The 20000-nt window shown below is 36.6% G+C and overlaps 2 protein-coding genes across 3 annotated transcripts; one reads left to right on the plus strand and one right to left on the minus strand.

The window, feature by feature from the left end:
• Window positions 1-453: 453 nt before the first annotated feature.
• LOC18609596 (sphere organelles protein-like protein) lies at window positions 454-5504 on the plus strand. Of its 2 annotated transcripts, none has more exons than XM_088803355.1 (13): window positions 454-781; window positions 869-933; window positions 1027-1308; window positions 1432-1653; window positions 1881-1950; window positions 2324-2401; window positions 2864-3032; window positions 3165-3202; window positions 3688-3885; window positions 4063-4134; window positions 4223-4375; window positions 4901-5078; window positions 5151-5504. In XM_088803355.1, exons 1-13 carry the CDS (start codon window positions 593-595, stop codon window positions 5354-5356), a joined length of 1920 nt encoding a protein of 639 aa, XP_088659481.1. In that variant the 5' UTR covers window positions 454-592; the 3' UTR covers window positions 5357-5504. The 2 variants fall into 2 exon arrangements, with proteins under 2 accessions (XP_088659481.1, XP_007044843.2); XM_007044781.3 differs by having other exon boundaries at window positions 459-781; window positions 3162-3202.
• A 3283-nt stretch (window positions 5505-8787) lies between these two features.
• LOC18609597 (protein-tyrosine-phosphatase MKP1-like) lies at window positions 8788-13752 on the minus strand. The gene is made up of 2 exons (XM_007044784.3): window positions 10596-13752; window positions 8788-9258 (listed from the first exon to the last, which is right to left on the minus strand). The coding sequence occupies exons 1-2, from the start codon at window positions 13110-13112 to the stop codon at window positions 9187-9189; spliced, it is 2589 nt and encodes an 862-aa protein (XP_007044846.2). The 5' UTR covers window positions 13113-13752; the 3' UTR covers window positions 8788-9186.
• Window positions 13753-20000: the final 6248 nt, after the last annotated feature.

The following is a 20000-nucleotide window of genomic DNA, read 5'->3' on the forward strand; positions in this document are numbered from 1 at the left end:
GTGTCTAAAATGTCTCTGTGTTCTGGTGCTAGATTGCCCATCCCTTCGTTCAGTTTCCCATAAGTTGGAGATGGTGAAACACACCAGTAAAGATCACAAGGTGTAATGACAGTAACCGGCCCATTTCGTGTTGTGGTAATCCTGCCCTACAAATGGAGAGCATTCGAAGAATCTTTGATACAACATGTCTTTATATAGTTAAAAATGATCATATGGTATTTTTTATATATTTTGATTAATAATAATTAATTAATTTGTAATTATTAAAATTTAATTATACATAATAAAAATAATAATTTATTTAAATTTTCTTAACTGATTCAAGAAATAAATAAGTGAAATTGATGGGTTAGATTTTGGCAACTGTCATTTCTGGGTCTTAGTTACGAATATCGGGTACTAATTAAATTAATCCACGACCCAACCCACTGCCCGACCCGCTGTAGTAAAATTTGAGCTGACTCGGACCAGTCTGACAGTTGCTAACTCACATTAGAAAAACCACGAAACCCCCATAGCAGAGGGTTTAAGAAGCGAAGGCCAAATAGCATGAACATTTGACTTTGCAGCAAAAATCCTCAGTCCTCACAAAATGGAGACGACAAGGCTCCGTTTGCTGTTCGAGGATCGCAACATTCTGAACAAGTCACAGAAGAAACAAGGACTAAAGCGAAGCTGGATTCTCCTTAAACCCCAACACCAAACCATCTTGGATCTTTCCTCTCATCTTCTCTACGTTTTCCACCTCCACAGATCTTGCCCGCACGGCCTCATCCTTTCCGTAAGCCTCTCCCTGTTTCTCTCTTGCTTCTTCATGCCCTAATTTATAATTTTTGTGCTTTGTTATAGCATTAATTTTTCATCGCAGATGGACGGCTTTGTTTTGCCACCTTTCGAGTCAACTTGTATTTTCAAAGATAAAGATATTATCAGGTTAGTTTATTTATAAATATGTTTTTTTTTTGTGTGTATGTTGGTGTATGCCTGTGCTCTTTTTGTAATTATTTTTGTTTAATTTGCAAATAGTGTGAAGAAAAAAGGAGGTAAGCGGACTGAGATTATTAAGGTAGGTGACGGTTTGAATTCTTTGGAAGAATTAGAAATAGTAGAGCAACCGCCTGTGAATACAGGCGTGAAGCTTCTAGCCAGTAAGGAGTTTGACAAGCAAACTGGGGGATATGAAAGTGAACCGGAAGAAGATGAACAAGAACTCGAGCCATTGGAGAATGAGGAACATGTGGAAAGCACTCCAATTCAAAACATTGTTTCAAAGAAAAGAAAGGCATCGGAGAAGCTTCCCAGACCTAAGTAAGTTACTTTACCCAGTCTCATGAAAACTGTATTTTTATTGATTTATTAAATTACTAGATATCTGCACTGGTAATTGCTTACTATCTTTAATTTCCATTGTTAATTACATTTATATTACAGGAGGAAGAAAAGTAAACTGTCTAGGGCCAGAAAATCTCCTGTTTCTGTAGATAATGGAAATGATGTCCATCACAAGAAAAGCAAAAGCTCTCATCAGCGAACTGTTCTCCCCGAAGAAAAGGTTATTGGGAAGGATAATCCAGTTGATATACAGGGAGAACCAGATAAGTTAAGCAACCCTGAAACTGATGAAAGTAGTGATGATGATACCAATGTGGGAAGGTAATTTCTATCCTGGTAATGTGGGTAGTTACAACATATTATAAGAGAGATAGATTGAAAATTTTGAGTACTTAAATATTTTGGAATTTTCTGTCCCTCATTTGCAATGATTTGGTTCATCTTTTCTGCAAACTGCTTGTGTGTGGATTAACTTAAATAGCTTGTCTTTGCCTCCCTTATTGGCTTGTGGAAGAATATTTCTTCATTTGCATGTTTCTGTTTTGCAGGTTCCCCCAGCTTCAAGAAACTGGCAAAGGGAGTGTGGTTGTATCTCAGACAACCAGTGAAGCTAAAAAGGTTTTGATTGATGTTATTGTTTTGAATGGACTTGATTAGTAGTTTCTAATGAGGAATCGGTCATGTCTGAGATGGTGTCATATCTCTTAGAGAATTGGTTTATAAAGTTGTGTTATCTACATGAAGAGTTGGTGTCATCGTTAGCAGGACCAATAGACCCAAGCCCGTGCAGCTACCTAATGCACTCAACCATCTCATATATGGTGGTTCAATGTAGATGACTAATGTTCCCGGCATTGAATTTAGAATTTTACTTTCTTAATTGCTTAATAATATCATAGTTTTTAGGTTTGTCAACTGTGCTTGCTTACTGCTTTATCTGTATTGAAATTCTAACTCCACTGTAGTTTTTGTTTAAATTTTTACTTTCCAGCCCCCTAGCAGAAGCGCACGACGTAAAAAAGCCAAAAGGCGATGGTTGAGGGAGCAGGCCATAATTGAAAAGGAAAAGGTATTTCAGACTTTATAAATATTGTCTAGTTCTTTTGGGCTTTTAAGGTCAAGATTTTGGTCTACACACAATCAGGTCTAATAATGAATAATGCTTGCACATTCGTTATTAAAGTTGACAATTCAGATGTTTTCTAGTTTACTATGGATGACTGTAATATATGCACTTTTTCTGTGTTGTTGTTCTTATCTGCTTAGTATGCAGATGATACATGGATGTAATTAAGAGTTGGAATGATATGTTCCTGTTTATAGTAAGCTGAAGGTTACAGCTTACATGTTCTAATGCATGAACGTGTGCAGCTGTTTGTGTGCATTATTTCTTACTCTGCTTTCTAAGCCATAAATTGTCAAACTAATAAATCAGTTGCATGGTTTGTTTGTCCTTAGCTATATGCTTTTAGAAAAAAGAAACTCATACATTATTGACTTAGATGATAATTCTGTTTCATTTGACTTGCAGCTGCCTTCCAAACAGCTGCTTGGGAAAGATAATCAGCAATCACCCGCAAAAGAGAATCTCGAAGTTTCTGAAGAACATCTTCAACCAGTTGGCAATAGCAGTGTCAAGGATTACATGGTTCCAGTAGTAATTAGGCCTGGACATATTCGCTTTGAGCCCCTGGAAACAGGTTTTGGTTCTATCTCTTTCTGGTTCTTGAGGCTTAGCTGGGTGATATTAGAGTTTCATAATCTGGAATTGCAACATAGAGGTTGAGATACCTTTGACAGTGTGTTTGACATGCGTTATTGTTTTCCAGAAGATGCAGAGCGAGCTGTCCAACAAAGTCAAATTTCAGTGGTATGTTTTATGGATAATTTTATGAACTTTGTGACCTTCATTGTGGCTCCCTCTTTTTGAAATATTGGTCGGGAGAGGTGGTCCAGCCAGCGGCAAATAGGGTTAAAGAGTGAGGGTGGACAAAGAGATTTTTCTCCACAAAGTGATCTTATCTTGGAAGGAGGGGGATTTTAGTGTTTTAGCTTATTTGTTTATATCATATTATTTTTCCTGCAATATTTCATTTACAAATATCTACATAGCTTATTTTCATTTCTTTCCAGGCTGTTGCATGCTTGTTCACTGTTTACTTGAAACAGAGGAAAGTAGAGCTAAATCAGCTATTTCGGCACATCCCGCTAACAGTGCATTATTGTTATTATCATCATCATATTGGATGTTGCTCAATCCAGTTCATCAGTGCATTATTTTTCTAACATAGTTGCTTATTCAGATGGCGGCTATGGTTTTGTTGATGTCAAATTTCTGTTGTTTGGTCGTGTCAGGAAACCTTTCAATGGAATGGAATAACCAGCAAGAAGAAGGGTCAAAAATGGGGCAAGGAGAAAACTCCATTTCTGAAAAGGAATGATGATAAAAGTTTTAGCCAAGTGAGTACCGAAATGGTGGCTATTGAGGAAAAGGCAACCATAACTGATGACATGGACTTTGACAAGCTTATGCCCTATTCTAGCTTGCCTAAGGTTCCTTGCTCTCTCTCTCTCTCTCTCTCTCTCTCTCTCCATGAGTATAATTTTGTTTTGAGTGAAACAAGGTGGCATATTCTTCTATATGTACTGTGTTTATTATGCCATATATCGGTTTCAAATTAATATTCGTCAGGGATAGAAGCATTAATTTTTTTTTTTAATATATTGCAGGAGGGAGATTTTGTTGCATATCGCTTAGTTGAGCTATCATCATCTTGGACCCCTGAGCTTTGCTCCTTCCGAGTACTGCTCTTTCTGAATTGTAGTTGCTTTATAGTTCCTAATTTTAATGACATGGACTTTTGTATTTACCCAATTTTTCTGCCTATAGGTTGGGAAAATATCAGACTATGATGCTGAATCCAACAGGATCATTCTGACACCAGTGCCGGAATATCCAAATGCTTCTGAGAAAAAGATAGATGAGGATGAATCTGAACTACAATCAGATACATCCCTTTATGGAGAAGATGGCTCATTAGAGGTATATAAACTCGAATTATAAACTCTTCATATGATCAGGAATTCCTTTGTTTTTAATGCCCTCCTTGTGTTGTATCTACAACATTGGAATTCAAGCCTGTAAAGTAGGTATACAGTATTAAGGTTAGCCTTGCCCAATCCTTGGACATGTTGTTGTGCTATATGTTCTCTCAGACATTATAGTTGTGCTTGTGAAAATTTGTCATGCATGTTGAATGAACATTTTGATAGTTCAAACTCTCATGGTAGATTAAACTATTTTCTGAATCATGTTATCTGGAAATATAAGATAGTGATGCCTGCCCCATAAGTTATTCAAGGTTACAGGATCAGAAATGGCTTTAATTATGATTGAGTATATAAATAGAATCACGGCTTCTTGGGACCCACATTTTTGGAATTCATGTCCATTGTAAATTTACATGCCAGAGGCTAAGCTCCGATTGCTGTTTTGTTCTTTTTTTTTTTTTGTGCTTGCTTCAGGAGTGCAGAAAGCTAACAAACGAAGTGTTTTTTTCTTTTCCAGATAGATTATACCTCTCTAATTGATGTCCGTCTCATCAAGCATGGCAACTCAAATACCATAATATCAGTTGCTGGTGGCATCAGTGAAAATTGTGCAGAAGATCCAAATGTTTTAAAAAATAGACAACCAAATGGCAGCAAGGAAGCGGCCCTTGTCTCAGCCCCTCCTCTTGCTCAAGGTATTAATAATGCTCAGTGTGTTCAACATCAGGTTATGTGATTGAGTGCTCACTTGTCGTGTTTTTTGGTAGCTAATGGTGTCGTAAATGGGTGGGAAGAAATTAGCCAGGCTTTGAGTGCAAAGAAGGTGGAGCTCTCTAAAGAGGATGGTTGGAGTCAAACAGATAGTTCAGGTAGGAGCTCGTGGTCCTATAGGGCCCTAAGACGCAGTGCCCTGGGCCCAACTATGGCTTTCTTAAGAGCACAAAATGGGATCATGGGAGCATCACCAACATAATTTAAGTGTAGTTCCTTAATGTTTTTGAACCTTTAAAAGATGAGAGCAAGGCAGTTTTGTTTTGGCTTTTGCTTTTAATGTACTTGAATGTCTCTGGTGCCATCAAACGCTAATGTCTTTGTATGGAATGCAAATGTTTTATTTTTCACTTGTTTTACTGTAGAGGAGCTTTAATCTTTTTCTTTTTCCAATTTTAATTCAATGGGGAAATTTTTGGTGGACTTAGCCAGTTTGTTTTATCCAAAGTTATCAAGTGCAGACTGGCTGGTTCAACCAGTTGAATAGCAACCTGCCATCCTTACCGATCCAGCATGATAGGTAGAACTGTTTGTTGTAAAAAATGGGGGATCGAACTGTTACGAAGGGGCAAACTGTTGGACCAGCTTTTTGCTTTGGGCTATAAAAATGAGCTGAAACTTTGACTTTTTCAGCAGGGCACCAAAATATACAAGAAGGTAAAGTGTGCTACACTGCCAATGCCGAGAGCTCGAGCTACAGTCTTCTTGCTTTCTTTTTAAGTTTTTACTTTCTCATTTCTCTTCATTCTTCTGGTCTTCACTCTTCAAGGCTTTGTTTAACGTTTTCTTTCTCTACCAGCTGCCTCATTTTACATTTTTCTTCCTGCTGCATCTCACTTCAAGAAGGTTAGCTTATTTCTCCTCCTCATTTTTTGTGTCATATTTGTTTGTAATTGGTCTGTGAAGATATTTGTCTATGAAGCTACCATTTTTATTTTTGTTTGATTTACTCTTTAAGGCCCAAAAATGAAAAGCTATGTACTCTGTTTAAGATAATTCATGATAGTGTCCAAGATACTCTTTTGAAGATCAAAGGTTGGTAATTTAATTTGTTTAGCCCTAACTTCTAAGTTTAAACTTTAAATTTGTACCTTGATTAAGTTTAATTTAAGATAACTATGTCTATTTTGTTGATTAAAATTTTTTGATAGGTCTAAAATTTCAGAAAGTTCTGTCTAATTTTTCCTCGGCTATGTAGTATATTTATATATTTGCTATGTTTTCTTTTTTTTTTTTTAACAGATAATGGACACTCCTAGCTCCACACGGTCATCTACTCAAACATTAATCAGAGTCTGCACGATCTGTTCATACCAAGTCTGATCCAGCCTAGGCTTACATCTTTGAACAAGAGCTAGTGATGGGAAGAAAATGAACATGTATTCTTTTTGTGAGAAAGTTGTGAAAGGTGGAGGTATTAATAGAATGAAAATGCATCTTGCTGGACAAAAGGGTGATGTTTGACCATGTAAAAAAGGCTCCTGGGAATGTCCATTTCAGAATACCAGAAAATTTGAAGGAAATTCAAGATCAGGAAAAGGAGAATGAATTAACTGGAAGCTCTAAATCCCTTTGGGTGTAGTGTGCATGAGTTTGAAGGTGACATTCCCAAGGATCATGGTGATGACTCCACTTCTTCCTCCCAAGCCGGTTGATGTAGTAAAAGTAGTGGTGCGTCAAACAAAAGGCTAAGGGCTGTTTAAGGGGTCGGAGCTTATTATCCTAGTGGCACTAAACAGGGTTCTCAGCCCACTATTAAGGCCAAACTCCAGAGCAAGAAGAAATGGCGTCAAGCAGACTTAGCTGTTGCTCACTTTTTCTATGATGCTTGTATCCCGGTGAATGCTGCAAATTCCTCCTACTTTCAGCCAATGATAGATGCTATAGCATCCATGGGTTTAGGATATGAAAATCCTGGTTATCATGCTTTATGAGTCGACTTACTGGAGGCTGCAAAAAAAGAATTGCAGCTGCTTATTAACTCCTACAGAACCACTTGGACACTGACACTAGATGTACTATATGGGAGGTTTGAAGGATATTAGTCAATGATCAATTTGCTTGTCCATTGTCCAAAAGGAATATTTTTAAGGAATCGTTTAAACTTAAGAAAGAGACTATATGATCCTTATACCAGCATCATAAAGGAGAGATAGGATCGGCAGCTTCTCTATGATCTCCATGGTGCTGCATATTGAGTGAATCTGGCTTTTCTGTATGATCAAAAAAAGTTGTCAGAAGCCAAGGTTATGGAAGGGCTTGTAAATGTTGTTAGCAACGAAGTTATTGGGGTTAGCAAAACCAAGTTGTTGGATGAGACAACTCTGTTTTGAGAGCTTATGCATGATTTTGGACTAGAGGTAGCCTATGCTTCTGCAAAATTTCAAGACTGGGTAACAATGGTCAAAAGAAATTATTTTAATTACGTAATGTGAATTTCTGTTATTATGTTTTTTTAGTTTTGGATGCTTACATATTAAATGTCACTTTTTATCTTCTAGATGAATGGCGGAGGTTGTTTGGGCACGACACTCCAAATTTGCACAATTCAGGTATACGACTTCTTGTCAAACTGTTTCTTCCTCTGGTTGTGAAAAAAATAGGAGCGTGTTGGAAAGGGTCCATTCAAAGAGGAGGAATAGGTAATGATGTTGTTTATGTACTTCTCAATATCCGTTTGAAAAATGGGTATGTAGCTTTTATCTTGTTAATTTGTTATGTCACTCTGTTTACTTAGTTCATTATGGAGACGACTCTGGAATATGATAGTCAAATTCATTTATTTTGTTTAAGTTTGTAGGGTTTACAGCAAGAAGACAACATTCGATCCTATTGAGTGTGAGTGTATTGAGAAGATTGACTATTAGATTATCGAGGAAAATCCTTCATCCCAACTGGGTGTGTAGAGTTGGACTCACCCTAGAGGAGCAAAATGCTCATACACTTGGAGGTTAGTAAATGAAGATGCAATATTAAACAATCACCTCATTTTTATATGTTTGATTTTGGGGGATGATGCAAAGATGGAGAGGAGGTTGATGATTTGTTAGAGGTTAAAGAAGGGATGGATCTTTCATCCTTTGATGTTGGACCTAGTGGTGCAAATGACAATAGTCAAAGATTAAAACATCTGCGTAAGATGTTGAACCAAACCGAACTGATCGATTAAATTGATTCAACTGAAAATTGCCTCCACCAGTTATCTCTTCAGAAAAATTGAATTTATGGTGTAGTTGCGTCTTGGTCGCCTGTTTTAATTAGACTGCTTGGCTTTATGTTTGAACTTCATCGGCTTAAGTAAATGCTATAATTGTAAGTATTCTAGGGTCGGATTGAATACGTCCTTATTCAAAGCGTGCAAATTTGACTAGTTTACGTTTATTGGCAATGTATTTCCTCTTCCCAAGCACTGCTTTTCATACCTTGTCTTGGGAATTTGCTACATTGAACGTCGACTGAAGTTGATAGACACCAATTTGACTTTTCCGATGATTTTCTAGTGATTCATGGTTTAGCCTGTGTCTGGTCTGGTCTAAATCACACCTCGCTTCATACTTAAACACGTTGAAACCAACCATTTTGTTAGACTCGTGATAACCACAGAGAAGATGCACCGGGAAAAGGGGGAAACACTTTAATAATGAAAGTCACTTTGATTCTCTTTTCAAACCCAAAGAGCAACACCTTTCGTTGTTGGATGTAGCCAGTCGGAAAACTGAAGAACAGGGTGGTGACAAATAAATTTCACAACTGCTTATTTCAACCGAGTATTTACTTGGATTTCCTATTAGTGTGTACAGCAGGCTTAATTTCTGTACATGGTTAAAACAATACCTCGGATCTGGTCAAATGATACATCTCACAAGCATATAGTTATGACCTGTACTGCTTGGGATGCCCAACTCCCTTTTTTTCACTAGGCTGCAATTGCTCCATTCTGACATTCGATGAGGGTGCTAAGAAAGATCATTACCAGCCTCTTGAAGAAACCCTACGTCATGGTTTAGCCACTCTCAATCATGGCTGCCCTGTTCAGCCTTCTGGAACGATAAAACAGTTGAAAAGGTTCAGGAACTGCTCTGGCTCCTTGCCTTCTGTAACTATCTACATGTTGCAAATAAATTTTCCACATTAGAGAAATAGCTCATAATATCAAACCAAAACGAAAAACCAGAGGGATAAGAAGAGACCCGTGTCTGTGTAGTAGTCTGGTTTTCTTCCTACGGTTTCAGCAGTCTAGACTGCTTTAAACTATAACAATAATGCAATAAAACACACAACCTATTGAATAAGTTCAGGTTTAGGCCAAAAAAAAGGCCCAAGGAGATTGTCAAAAGACACTTGAGACTACCGAAGAGGAAAACAAATTTTGTTCAAAGAAGCCAAATTCTTATGCTAACAATATACAAGTTAGCAAGCACAAATGCCTCTACTTTACACCCCTCTTTTTCTGTATCCAACTTCGTTTGAGAGAGTGCCTGTGGGACTTACATGCCTGTCTAGACTCCGCCTGTCAACTTCTGAGCAGCTATAGTTTAACCACGCCCCTCCCATTTTCCATATCCTTTTTTCTTTTAGCAAAAAATAAAAAAGTTGTAACATATTTGATCAATGACCTATTCAACAATAACTGCAATTATACAGGTTCTCTAACATCAGGAAGCTTGATCAGCTCCTAACCAGACCTAACCAGCACCATTTTTGGTAATTGACCAAAAATACGCATAGATCTCTTGCTTAACCAGCCTAACCTCTAAAACTTTATCAAATAAACCAACTTCAATTAATGCATCTCACTACAAGAAACCCTTTCCTTGTTTCTTCACTCTTCAGTAGTTAACTTCACTAGAAAAGAATCATGTGCCCCTTGATTTCAACACTATCAACTCTAAAGTTTGTAGCAGTCTGGAATTAGAGCTTGTATGTTTGATGGAGAGGATCAACAACCAAGTTTACACATGTAACCTGATTCCTTTTCAATCCTCCACTACTTTTATAGGAGTGGGTGGCGATTCTCCCTCTACTGTTCTCCCTTCTTCCAAGCTAAGAGGAAAAAAATGTATATTGAAGTGGAAGTCTCACAACAATACCTCTCTAAGCTCTAAGCATGGTATTATTCACATCATTTACATGAGGATGTACATCGACAAGAATCCAACAAAAATATATTGTTATACTTAAATCTGGCCTCTTGAACTAGAAGATATATATATATAGAAATTCACAGAAATTGCAGCTAATGGATTACAGATCACTAATACAACTACCCTCAATGTTATTCTCAATCTTCTTTCTGACCTAGAGAAAAGTGATTCCACTTAATGGCTCATGCAGAATTCTAAATCACTAATAAGCTATTGAACAGAGACTTAAAAAACCACAAATTTTAAAGGAAAATAAGATTTCTTATGTAATTTTCAGAATAGAAGTGCGGAGGTTACCTGTATAGAGGCATTTAGGGGCAAATCCATTTTATTAAGAAAGTCACGGCCAACAGATTCCCAGTGAGGATGGCTATCCTTGTATGTCTCCTCACAGCCTACAAATTGGCTCTGTCCTTTTTCACACACAACTTCACGCCCTAGCCAGACATATAAAACACCAGAATCACTTGTACCCAAGCTTGCATCTGGAGCCAACAACATATATGTTGCTCCAGACTCAAGGATGTGAGATCCATTCATCTCCACTTTATTGAGTGTAGGCCAATGGTACAGGGCCGAGGTGGTTACTCCTGAACCCTTCTCAAAGATTCCACCGAATTGAGGATGACATTCACCATATTCCCTTTTATCTTCAGTCCCACTATGTGACTCAAGACTAGCAGCAACAGCTTCAGAATCTAACATTAACTCTTCTCTATTGTTTTCAGGCTCATATTGATTACAATCTAATTGATTCATTACATCATCATCCAAGTCGGGCAGAGAAAAGGACCAAGACCTTACAAGATTCCTGGGGCCTGCTTCATCAACTGATGGTAGAAGCATACGTGGTGGAGGATGACTGCCCCTGCGCTCAGCAATTGAGGGAGAAGTACCTTTACAAGGCAAACAAGTATTTGCCGCCCTCGAAGTGAGGTCAGAAGAAAATGTCTGGGTCGGTGAAGGGAAAGTTTCTTTACATGGCAAACAAGAATTATCTGGCGAGGAAACATTCTTGACTGAAAACAGATCAGTAGCTTCCAGGCCAGAGGGTGATGGCTGCCGAGAAGACAAATATGACAAGTCAGACCAATTAGAGGATGAGGGTGAAAACGTAAATGAACTGGCATAGTCAGATGTTGAAGGTGAAAGTGTAGGAGACTTGGAACTGAATTTTGGGCTGCTAGCCACAAAAGAGGAAAAAGAATTTGGTGAACTGCAATGAGACCTTGGTGGCAATGGAGAATCAAAAAGAGTAACTGACGGTTCTACTTCCTCACAAGGACCTGGACTCCGAATTGGGCTACTATCTGGGAAACAGTCGAAGGAGTCTGGTGAACCACATGGAAAGATTGACGGCGATGATGGTGACGAGAGTGAAACGTTATCTTCTGAATCTCTATGAATGTCAATAACCATGTCAGATCGATCACTGACTGGAGTCAACTTACAACCCAGTTTGGATGAATTCACAAATTCTTTCATGACGCCATTAGCAAACTTCTGTCTTAGCCTACCCCAACCATTTTCTCTGGAAGGAAGACAAGTTTCTGATTCAGCGGTTGACACTGAAAAAGGTGGAACAACTCCACCAGCCAGTGCCTTATGGAACAGTTCAAAATCCAAATCATAATCATCTACCTTCCTTTCACCGACCCAAATTTTATTTGACGAAGCCATCTTATCGTTATTAGAAGTCAAATTATCTACGTTCCTGACCTCTGCTCTGTCACAACCATCTGCTGAGAGCTGTCCAGTAGCAAGGGCATCCCAGAATTCCGAAGGCTCTTCCCCTTCTCTAATCGATACAATAGGACCCTGAGCCCTTTCATACCGAACAACCTGATTGGCAGCCAATCCAGCACTACTCGACATTACCTGGTTGCATTTCTTTCCAATCCAAATATATATAGCAGAAGGAACATGCACAATAAACGCCCCACGTGAATCAAGTCCTTGTTTACCAGGATGATTTAACATTTTTGGTACAAGATGAAGAGGATCATAGGATGAGTGCGGAGCCATTCTATAGACCCTAAGCACAGAATTCGGGCTTGCGGGCACAGCATGCACCCTCTTTTGGCACTGCAGAAGTTGGAAAGCAAATCCTGTATTCGGATTAGTCACCCCTCGTGCTGCCTTCACATATTGAAACGCATCCTCAAAGCTCTGGCCTTCCCTCCACATGAGATAGGCAATAACCAAAGAGGTTGATCTTGACACTCCCTGGCAGCAGTGCACCAGAACCCTCCCGCCTTGTTCTCGAACATCTTCAAAGTAATCAAACACATCATACAGAATACTGGTAATATCCTCAGAAGGGCTATCTTGTAACCAAAGTGTCTTGTAAACAAGATCATTCTTGAAATACTCGGGACTAACAAAACCAACACAGTTCAATACATGAGTAATCCCATTTTTTCTCAAAATTTCCCTGTTCTTTGCCACGGCATCACTCCCTAAAAAAATATGATCAGCAATCCTGGAACACTCTTTATCATAGAAAGCTAGCTTATCTCTCCTCAACTGAAACTCCATATTGGAACCCGGACTCTCAGGGGGCTTAACAGAGCCTCTAGGCGTCTGGGGATTAGGCCAAACACCGAGATCATCAGAACCAGCTTTTGGCCACTCTTCCACGGGCCTTCTAGTTATTGAAAGGGGAGGCAAACAAGACCTCCCCTTCGTGTTCTGTGGCGGTTTCGGATTAGGCTTAGTTGGCGAACGGTCAGTCCAAGAAACTGACCGTAGATATGGTTTCCGGGCAGTAGCAGCAGCCCCGGCATGCCGGTCTTTTTCTTCTTGGCCTAACATCTCAAATTAAAAAAAAAAAAAAAAGAACTCTAACCAAAATTCCAACAAATTAATTGATACCCATTAAAGGATACTTCCGGGAAAGGCCATTCAAAATGGGAAATTTATGGTCTTTTTGACAATAAAGAGCCCTGTTTTTCTACCTAAACCCCTTGACTCTTTCTCTCCCTATCTTTCTTTGTTTATTTTCTGTATGTACAAAGTTTAGACAGAGAAAGAAGAAGAAAATTCATAAACGAATATGACCCAGTAAAACTTGTAGCTGGTATGGTTATGGGACCAATAAAAATCCAACTATGATAGACAAAAGAGGAAGAAGAAAACAATAAACTTTGTTTATTTATTTTAATAAAGCTGAGATTTTTGAAGAGAGACTTACTTGGAGTCTACCTTCAAATGGACAAACAAAACCAAGAGAAAAAAAGAAAGAAAAAATTACGAGTCATTGGAAAACTCAAACTTTTGGCAGCGGAATTTTCTTATGAATTGTCAAGGAGGTTACTGCAAAAAGCAAAAACCATTCAACCAAAGAGAGAGAGAGAGAGAGAGAGGAAGAAAACAGCGACAGAAAGGGGCGAATGAGTTGGAGGGAACGAGTTGTGGCGGGCTCAGTTGCAGTAGCCCATGGGAAGGCGTTTGTTGGATTTTTGGAAATGAAAGGAAAGGTGAGAATGGGTCAACGTGACATGTCATCATGGTTTGTGGCGTATTAATCATGCATGTCAAGTCTTGTGATGTCATTTACACTATTGCTTCGAAGAAAGAATTTTCTTTTTTCTTTTAGTTGCAGAGTGAAGAATGAAAGATAAAAGATAATTTATTTTTAAAATTTTTTTCTTCTTTATTTTTTTATAATATAATCGTGGATGATGAACTAAAAACGCACTCTATTAAACTTACTCACTATTTTTCTTTAATAACCGTCACTTATTTTTTTAATTTAATTTTTTTAAAATTAAAAAAAAATTAATTTTATTTTTAAATAAAAAGATCATGCACAAACAACGAACTCAATTCTTGAATGTAATTTAATTTTTAATATTTTTTTAATTCATTTATTTCAATTAAAAAAATTATTATGAAATTTATTACACCGTTTAAATTTAGCTATGTAGGTAAAAGATAATACATATTTTCAGTAATGACTTATGTAAACTATTCCTTGTAGTGGAATCTTTTTCCTTTTCTTGTATTTTTTATTTTTATTATTTTTCTCCCTTGCTTTTTTTTTTCATAAAAATATACTAAGCTATTTGAACCGACTAAATGAATAATTAAATTTGATGCGTTTTGTAATATTTAGCTTCGATTAGCTCCCGAATTTTATCAAGTTTTTTGAATTTTTTTAATATTATATATAAATAAAATATAATATTTATTTACATATTTTTTTGTTTAAATTTATATTTTGAGTTGAAGCTTGATTTGAGTATCAAACTCATTATATAGGTTAATGATAATTAGATCTACTCAATTCGTAAATGGATTGCCTTTTTAGCCAAACTAGAGTACAAAAAATAAAAAGTTGGAGCCATGAGTTTTTTCAATCGATCCAAGTATTTTATCAACTCGATTACACCCCTTACCAATACGAGCTCATATTTTTTATGATCTAATGTTAATCAGTACTTTTCTAAAAAAAATACTAATCAGTCCATTTTTGCTCTTTCTTTCTTTTCAAGATTTAGAAAAAAAAAAGTTGAATTCAACTCTTTAAATAAGAAATTTATTCTGCTATTATTAAGTTAAAGCCCATCCACTTGGACATTTTGGGGACCTTGCATCCAAACTCAAGTTGGTTGCTTTATTACCAACTTGAGCTTGAGGGAGGAGGTTGACCATCCTTGATTTCATCCCGTTAATGGAATTTCGTGACTTAATTTCATGCTTATTTTGTGAATAGCCTAAACCAGGGGTATTATTCAGAGTTCTCTCTCTCTATGTATAAATACTCCAAGCTTTGTATAATTCTAGTATCTCAAAAAATACAATATTCTTTAGTATTACAACTCATAAAATTAAATTTATTTTGTACATATATATATATATTTTAAAAAAAATTACTTTAAACAAGCTAGTACTAGGTTGCATCCTTTGTTAAATGTTCAACCAAAGTTCATAACTTGATATTCTAATTCCAGTTTTTTAGCTTTCTTTTTACTATTGACTGATAGCAATATTAAGCTATGGATCTCAACAGTTAAGAAATTTATTAATTGAAGCAACTCCAAATAATTTTTAAGTAGCACTTCAAAATAAAAAAACCAAGCACAAGTGTTGTTATTTTCCTGTGTCTTGTATTTGCGAAATTTATAAAATAAAAACCATCGCACGTCCATTGAAGTCAAAACGAAAGGCCCGCCACAGTTCCAAAGCCGGAGCGATGACTTTCCGTGAAGTGCAATGTGAGATGCCAAAAAGGAGTTAGGAAAGCAATCTTGTCCTAAATTTACGACTAATAAAATGCTAGTACTAATATTATATCTAACCAGAAACAAGCAAGAAAAGGACAAGGCCCCAGTTGGGTGAATGAGACAAAACCAGGCTGATAGGCTATTGCTTTGAAACTTCCAACCCAACCTAATTGGGCAGATCGACCGTAGTAGAAATTTGACCCAAAGATGACAAGCTCACTCTCCTCAACCACGGGCCAATGAAACGAAACTGCAAATCCCTAGAGGACGGACACTTGACCGTCTCCGTTAGAAACCCCCCATTAGGAGTAGAAGTGTAGGACTGCTGTTTTGTTGTACTAGTTTCAAATTGAAGAGATCACGCTGGAAACTTACCCGAGGGGAGGGGGACAAACGCAAGTGGGTGTTCAACTTTCAACTTTCCTGTGGATTGAAAGAGATTGTCAGATGTGTGAATGGAAGACTAGTGTTCGACTCCTCCCAACTTGCTCATCATATACAGTAGAGGCCACTCAAGCCATTTACAGTTTAACATTAATACATGCATGCGGTAACAGTTGCACCTTTCTTTTTGTTTACGAGCACTTAAACAACACACCCCAAATTCCCAATGCTGTTTTTTAAAAAAAAAAAAAAAGAATAGAATTCATTAATGAAAAGAAACAAAGAAGAGCAAGTTAATGTCTTCCTACTCGTAACAGTAAAATCTACAAGAAAGAAAGACTCTATATCTCCTATCACAACATGTACATCCCCCAAAACAACCCAGGAGGTTAGCATGATCTCCACAAATCCACTCTAGAGTAGGAAAAAGCGATAAGATCAAAAAAGTCCCTATACAACTCAAGCCACCAGCAACCAAAAATAAACCAGGCAGCATCACACCCAGATAATCAAAAAACAAGGTAGCAGCAATATATATTAAACTTAAACCAACCTAAAAAAAAACCCAACGCTGTTACTTGGATGGTGGATCCACAGGTTGGTGTCTTACATTTGGTTTCGATTCTCTGTTTTTGGCTTTTCAATGGTTTGGTTGTGTCAGGTGAATGGTTTGCTTTGAAGTAACAGTGTATCATTTAGATATTAGCTAGTCATTCAAGAAGCAATTATTTTTTTGAGTAATATTATTTTCTTCCATTTTTAACTACTTAATCAACTATTCACAAATTATATAAATGTAATGAGAGTCATTCTACTTTGTCATTACTTTTACTCCAAATATTTGTATTCTTGACTAATAGTTAGCTATTAAATAAATTTAGAGATGGGGTCTATCAATTTATAAGTCAGTCAAATCATGTATCAATGAAATATTATAATCATACTAACTAACAGAATATTGTCACATCAAGTAAGATAAAATTTTTGGGCAGATATGAAATGCTAGGACGAATAGTATTTTTCATGCATTAAACAATGTTTATGAATATTTATATTATGTTCAACTTTCAAATAGTACTCAACCAATTGGACGCTAACACACAGTAGAGAGGGTTTTTAGCAACTTAAACAATCCAGATTTTTTGGAGGGATGTTGCGCAATGATAAAGGAAAACCGATGATTCTCTTTGCAAAATCAATTGGCATTGGGGATGCAAACTTGGCAGTGGTTAGAGCAGTGAAGGAAGCGATGATGATATTCGCGGTTTCAAGGTGGAATGATGGTCACAAACTTGTTATTAAAAGTGATTCGAATAACGTGGTTAAATGGATTCAGTAATCGAAAGAAGCGCTTTGGAGGATGCGTAAATGGTTGATACAGAGTGAAAGGATGAAAGAGAAGCTAGGAGATTGGGAGATTCATCACATCAAACGTGAGGCAAACCAGAGGGTTGACAGTCTTGCAAAAGAGGGAGTTCAACTCTAATCAGACATGCTGCGAGTTTTCAATTAAGTTGTGCTGTTTGATTTCCTTGCTGCGCTTTGGTCAGAAATGTTTGGATCTTCCTCTGGTTCCTTGTGGAATGTAGGACAATAGGATGCTGTTGGATTTGTTTTGAGGAATTGGATGTTCTGCATAGGGAGAAATGATTTGTTTTATGGATGTAACGTTTTTCGGTCGGGGTCAGCTTTTGTAAATAGGTAGGAATCACCGTTTCTTTTGGTCTCTCTTTCTTGTATCTGTTCAGGATGAAATCAGAGGGCGAGATATTGGGAAAGTATACTGATCTGGATGTGAGTATACCAACCAATATTTCGGTGTTACGTAGATAAGGATGACTTTTGTCTTTGGGTGGAGGGAAAACGTCTTCTTCCCTCCTCGTTTAATGACATTCCTCTCTAACTTTAAAAAAAAAAAAACAAGTCAGATTTTTGAGTTTGGTAGAAATGGCTCAACCAACGCATTCTCTGCACGTGGCAGAAAGATCATCATCACGAAGGGTTTGGGTTGCCTAAAGAGTCTAACTAGCAAGACATTTTCATCCAATAAATACCTGACAAGTGGCATACATGTTTTTCACCTGAGGGAGACGCCTGATAGATATAATATTTTGACTGGATTGGCAAATGTATGCCCAACTTCCAGAAAATTTGGTCAAAAATGAATCTAATATTTCTCGTATTTTAAATTTTTGATATTACTAAATTCGTCAAGATTTCGTTGGAGAAAGTTGAAAATTTGTGGAGAAAAGTCATAAATATGTAAGAAACGTTTAAAGTCCATTAAGAGAAGTCGAAAATTCTTCTTAAATCTATTGAAAATATAGCAAAAAAATTATCAATTTGTCAAAAATCTATCAAAAGAGTCAAAATCTCTTGAGAGAAATCATAAATCTATTTTAAAAAATTAGAAATTCGTTGAAAATTTTGTGTTTTAGTAATAGACTTTCATCGATAACATATTATAATTTCAACTTGATAGATTAATTTTATGACAATCTGTTAATAATAATGTTAAATTCTAACTACACATCTAATAAATCACAACTAAACAAATAATTATGTCTTAAACAAGATATTAATGATCAAAATTTAAATTTTATTAAAATACAACAAGCATAAAAAGTATGAAATATTTGAAATCTCAAGTCATAACAATCCAAATCTTAATAAAAAATTAAAAGAAATTACGAACATTTTGAAATGCAAGCGCATGTAAACAAAGAAAAGGAGCTCAAGATTCAATGCATATATGGTTATCCCAAGTCGTCAAGTTTGCCATTAATATGTCATCCATTACAGAAAAACAGAATATTATTGACGAAAAATTTTGTCAATAATAGTTAATATTTCATTAGCATGTTATATTACCGACAAAAATTTTCATTGGTATTCAATTGAAAAAACTGTGGTCAGAAATGACAAATCCGTCAGTGATGAAATATTGCATCGGTAAATTATTGACTGAATATTCCATTGGCAAAAGCTCGGATCCGTCAACCGATATGTTGTTGGTAATGGGGGAATTCTGTCAGTAATTTATGTTAGTAACATTACAGATGAATTAAGATCCATTGGTAATTTTCATCAATGATTATCGACAGAAAGATAACATCACCATTTTCGTCGGTCTTTACTGAAAGGTTTGCTGACGGATAGCAGATAGAGCTAGCCTTGAAGCGCACTAGTAGTATCCATCGACAATGGCTTCAAATCCGTTGGTATTGTGAATGAACTCCGTTGGTAATTTCGTTGATAATTGATGAATTTTTTTGGTAATTTACGAATTCCGTCGGTAATAACTATAGGATCGATTTTCTTTTAGGAAATTAAATTTTGTCCGGTTTGTAATAAAATTATTATATGATGTTGTTATTGATAAAGTAAACATATAGAAAACATATATGCATATAAAAATATATGAAAATGTAATACAAATCATAATTAATAAAAAAAATCAATGTAAACATATGATAAGAATCCAAATAAGTATCTGATAAAAACCTCATGTAGGGGATGGGGGTGGTTGCTGTTGTGGTGGATGCAGCAGACCCAAATGTTGTGATGAGGAAGACTCGAAGGGTGTCTGAAGGCGATAACCTTACTACAATGACCTTCAATAAGTTATTAATTCTACCCATCAACATCATCAAGTACTAACATTATTAATCCATTGTCGATATCTTTTGGGCTTAAGTGCAAAAGAAGGAGGAGGTTGTGCACTTTCAGGATCGCTAGCAAACTCAAATGTCGCAATTAGATCTAAAAATATCAAAACAGGGACTCTAATGCCAAATTCGTAGATGTGGGTGTGAGTACTAATGGGCTTTCCAATGGCCTCGATCCATGCCTCAAGATAAAATTTCAGTTGGGTCGACGGCTCCTCACCGTACTTGTGCAAGAAAGCTAAAGTGTATGATTCCTACAAATAGAAAAACAATTAAAATTATTAAGTTATTTAATCAGTAAGCAACATATATGTCGAATATATATAAACACACGTATTACTTTGCACAGATAGTTTTGAACTTGTTGTCCACAAATTCTCCACTACTTTTCTGCCATTTGTGAGTGCGTTCGGAGAATTTGG

This window comes from Theobroma cacao, chromosome 2 (genome assembly GCF_053813885.1).
Source record: "Theobroma cacao isolate CCN51 chromosome 2, ASM5381388v1, whole genome shotgun sequence".
NCBI classification, from domain to species: domain Eukaryota; kingdom Viridiplantae; phylum Streptophyta; class Magnoliopsida; order Malvales; family Malvaceae; genus Theobroma; species Theobroma cacao.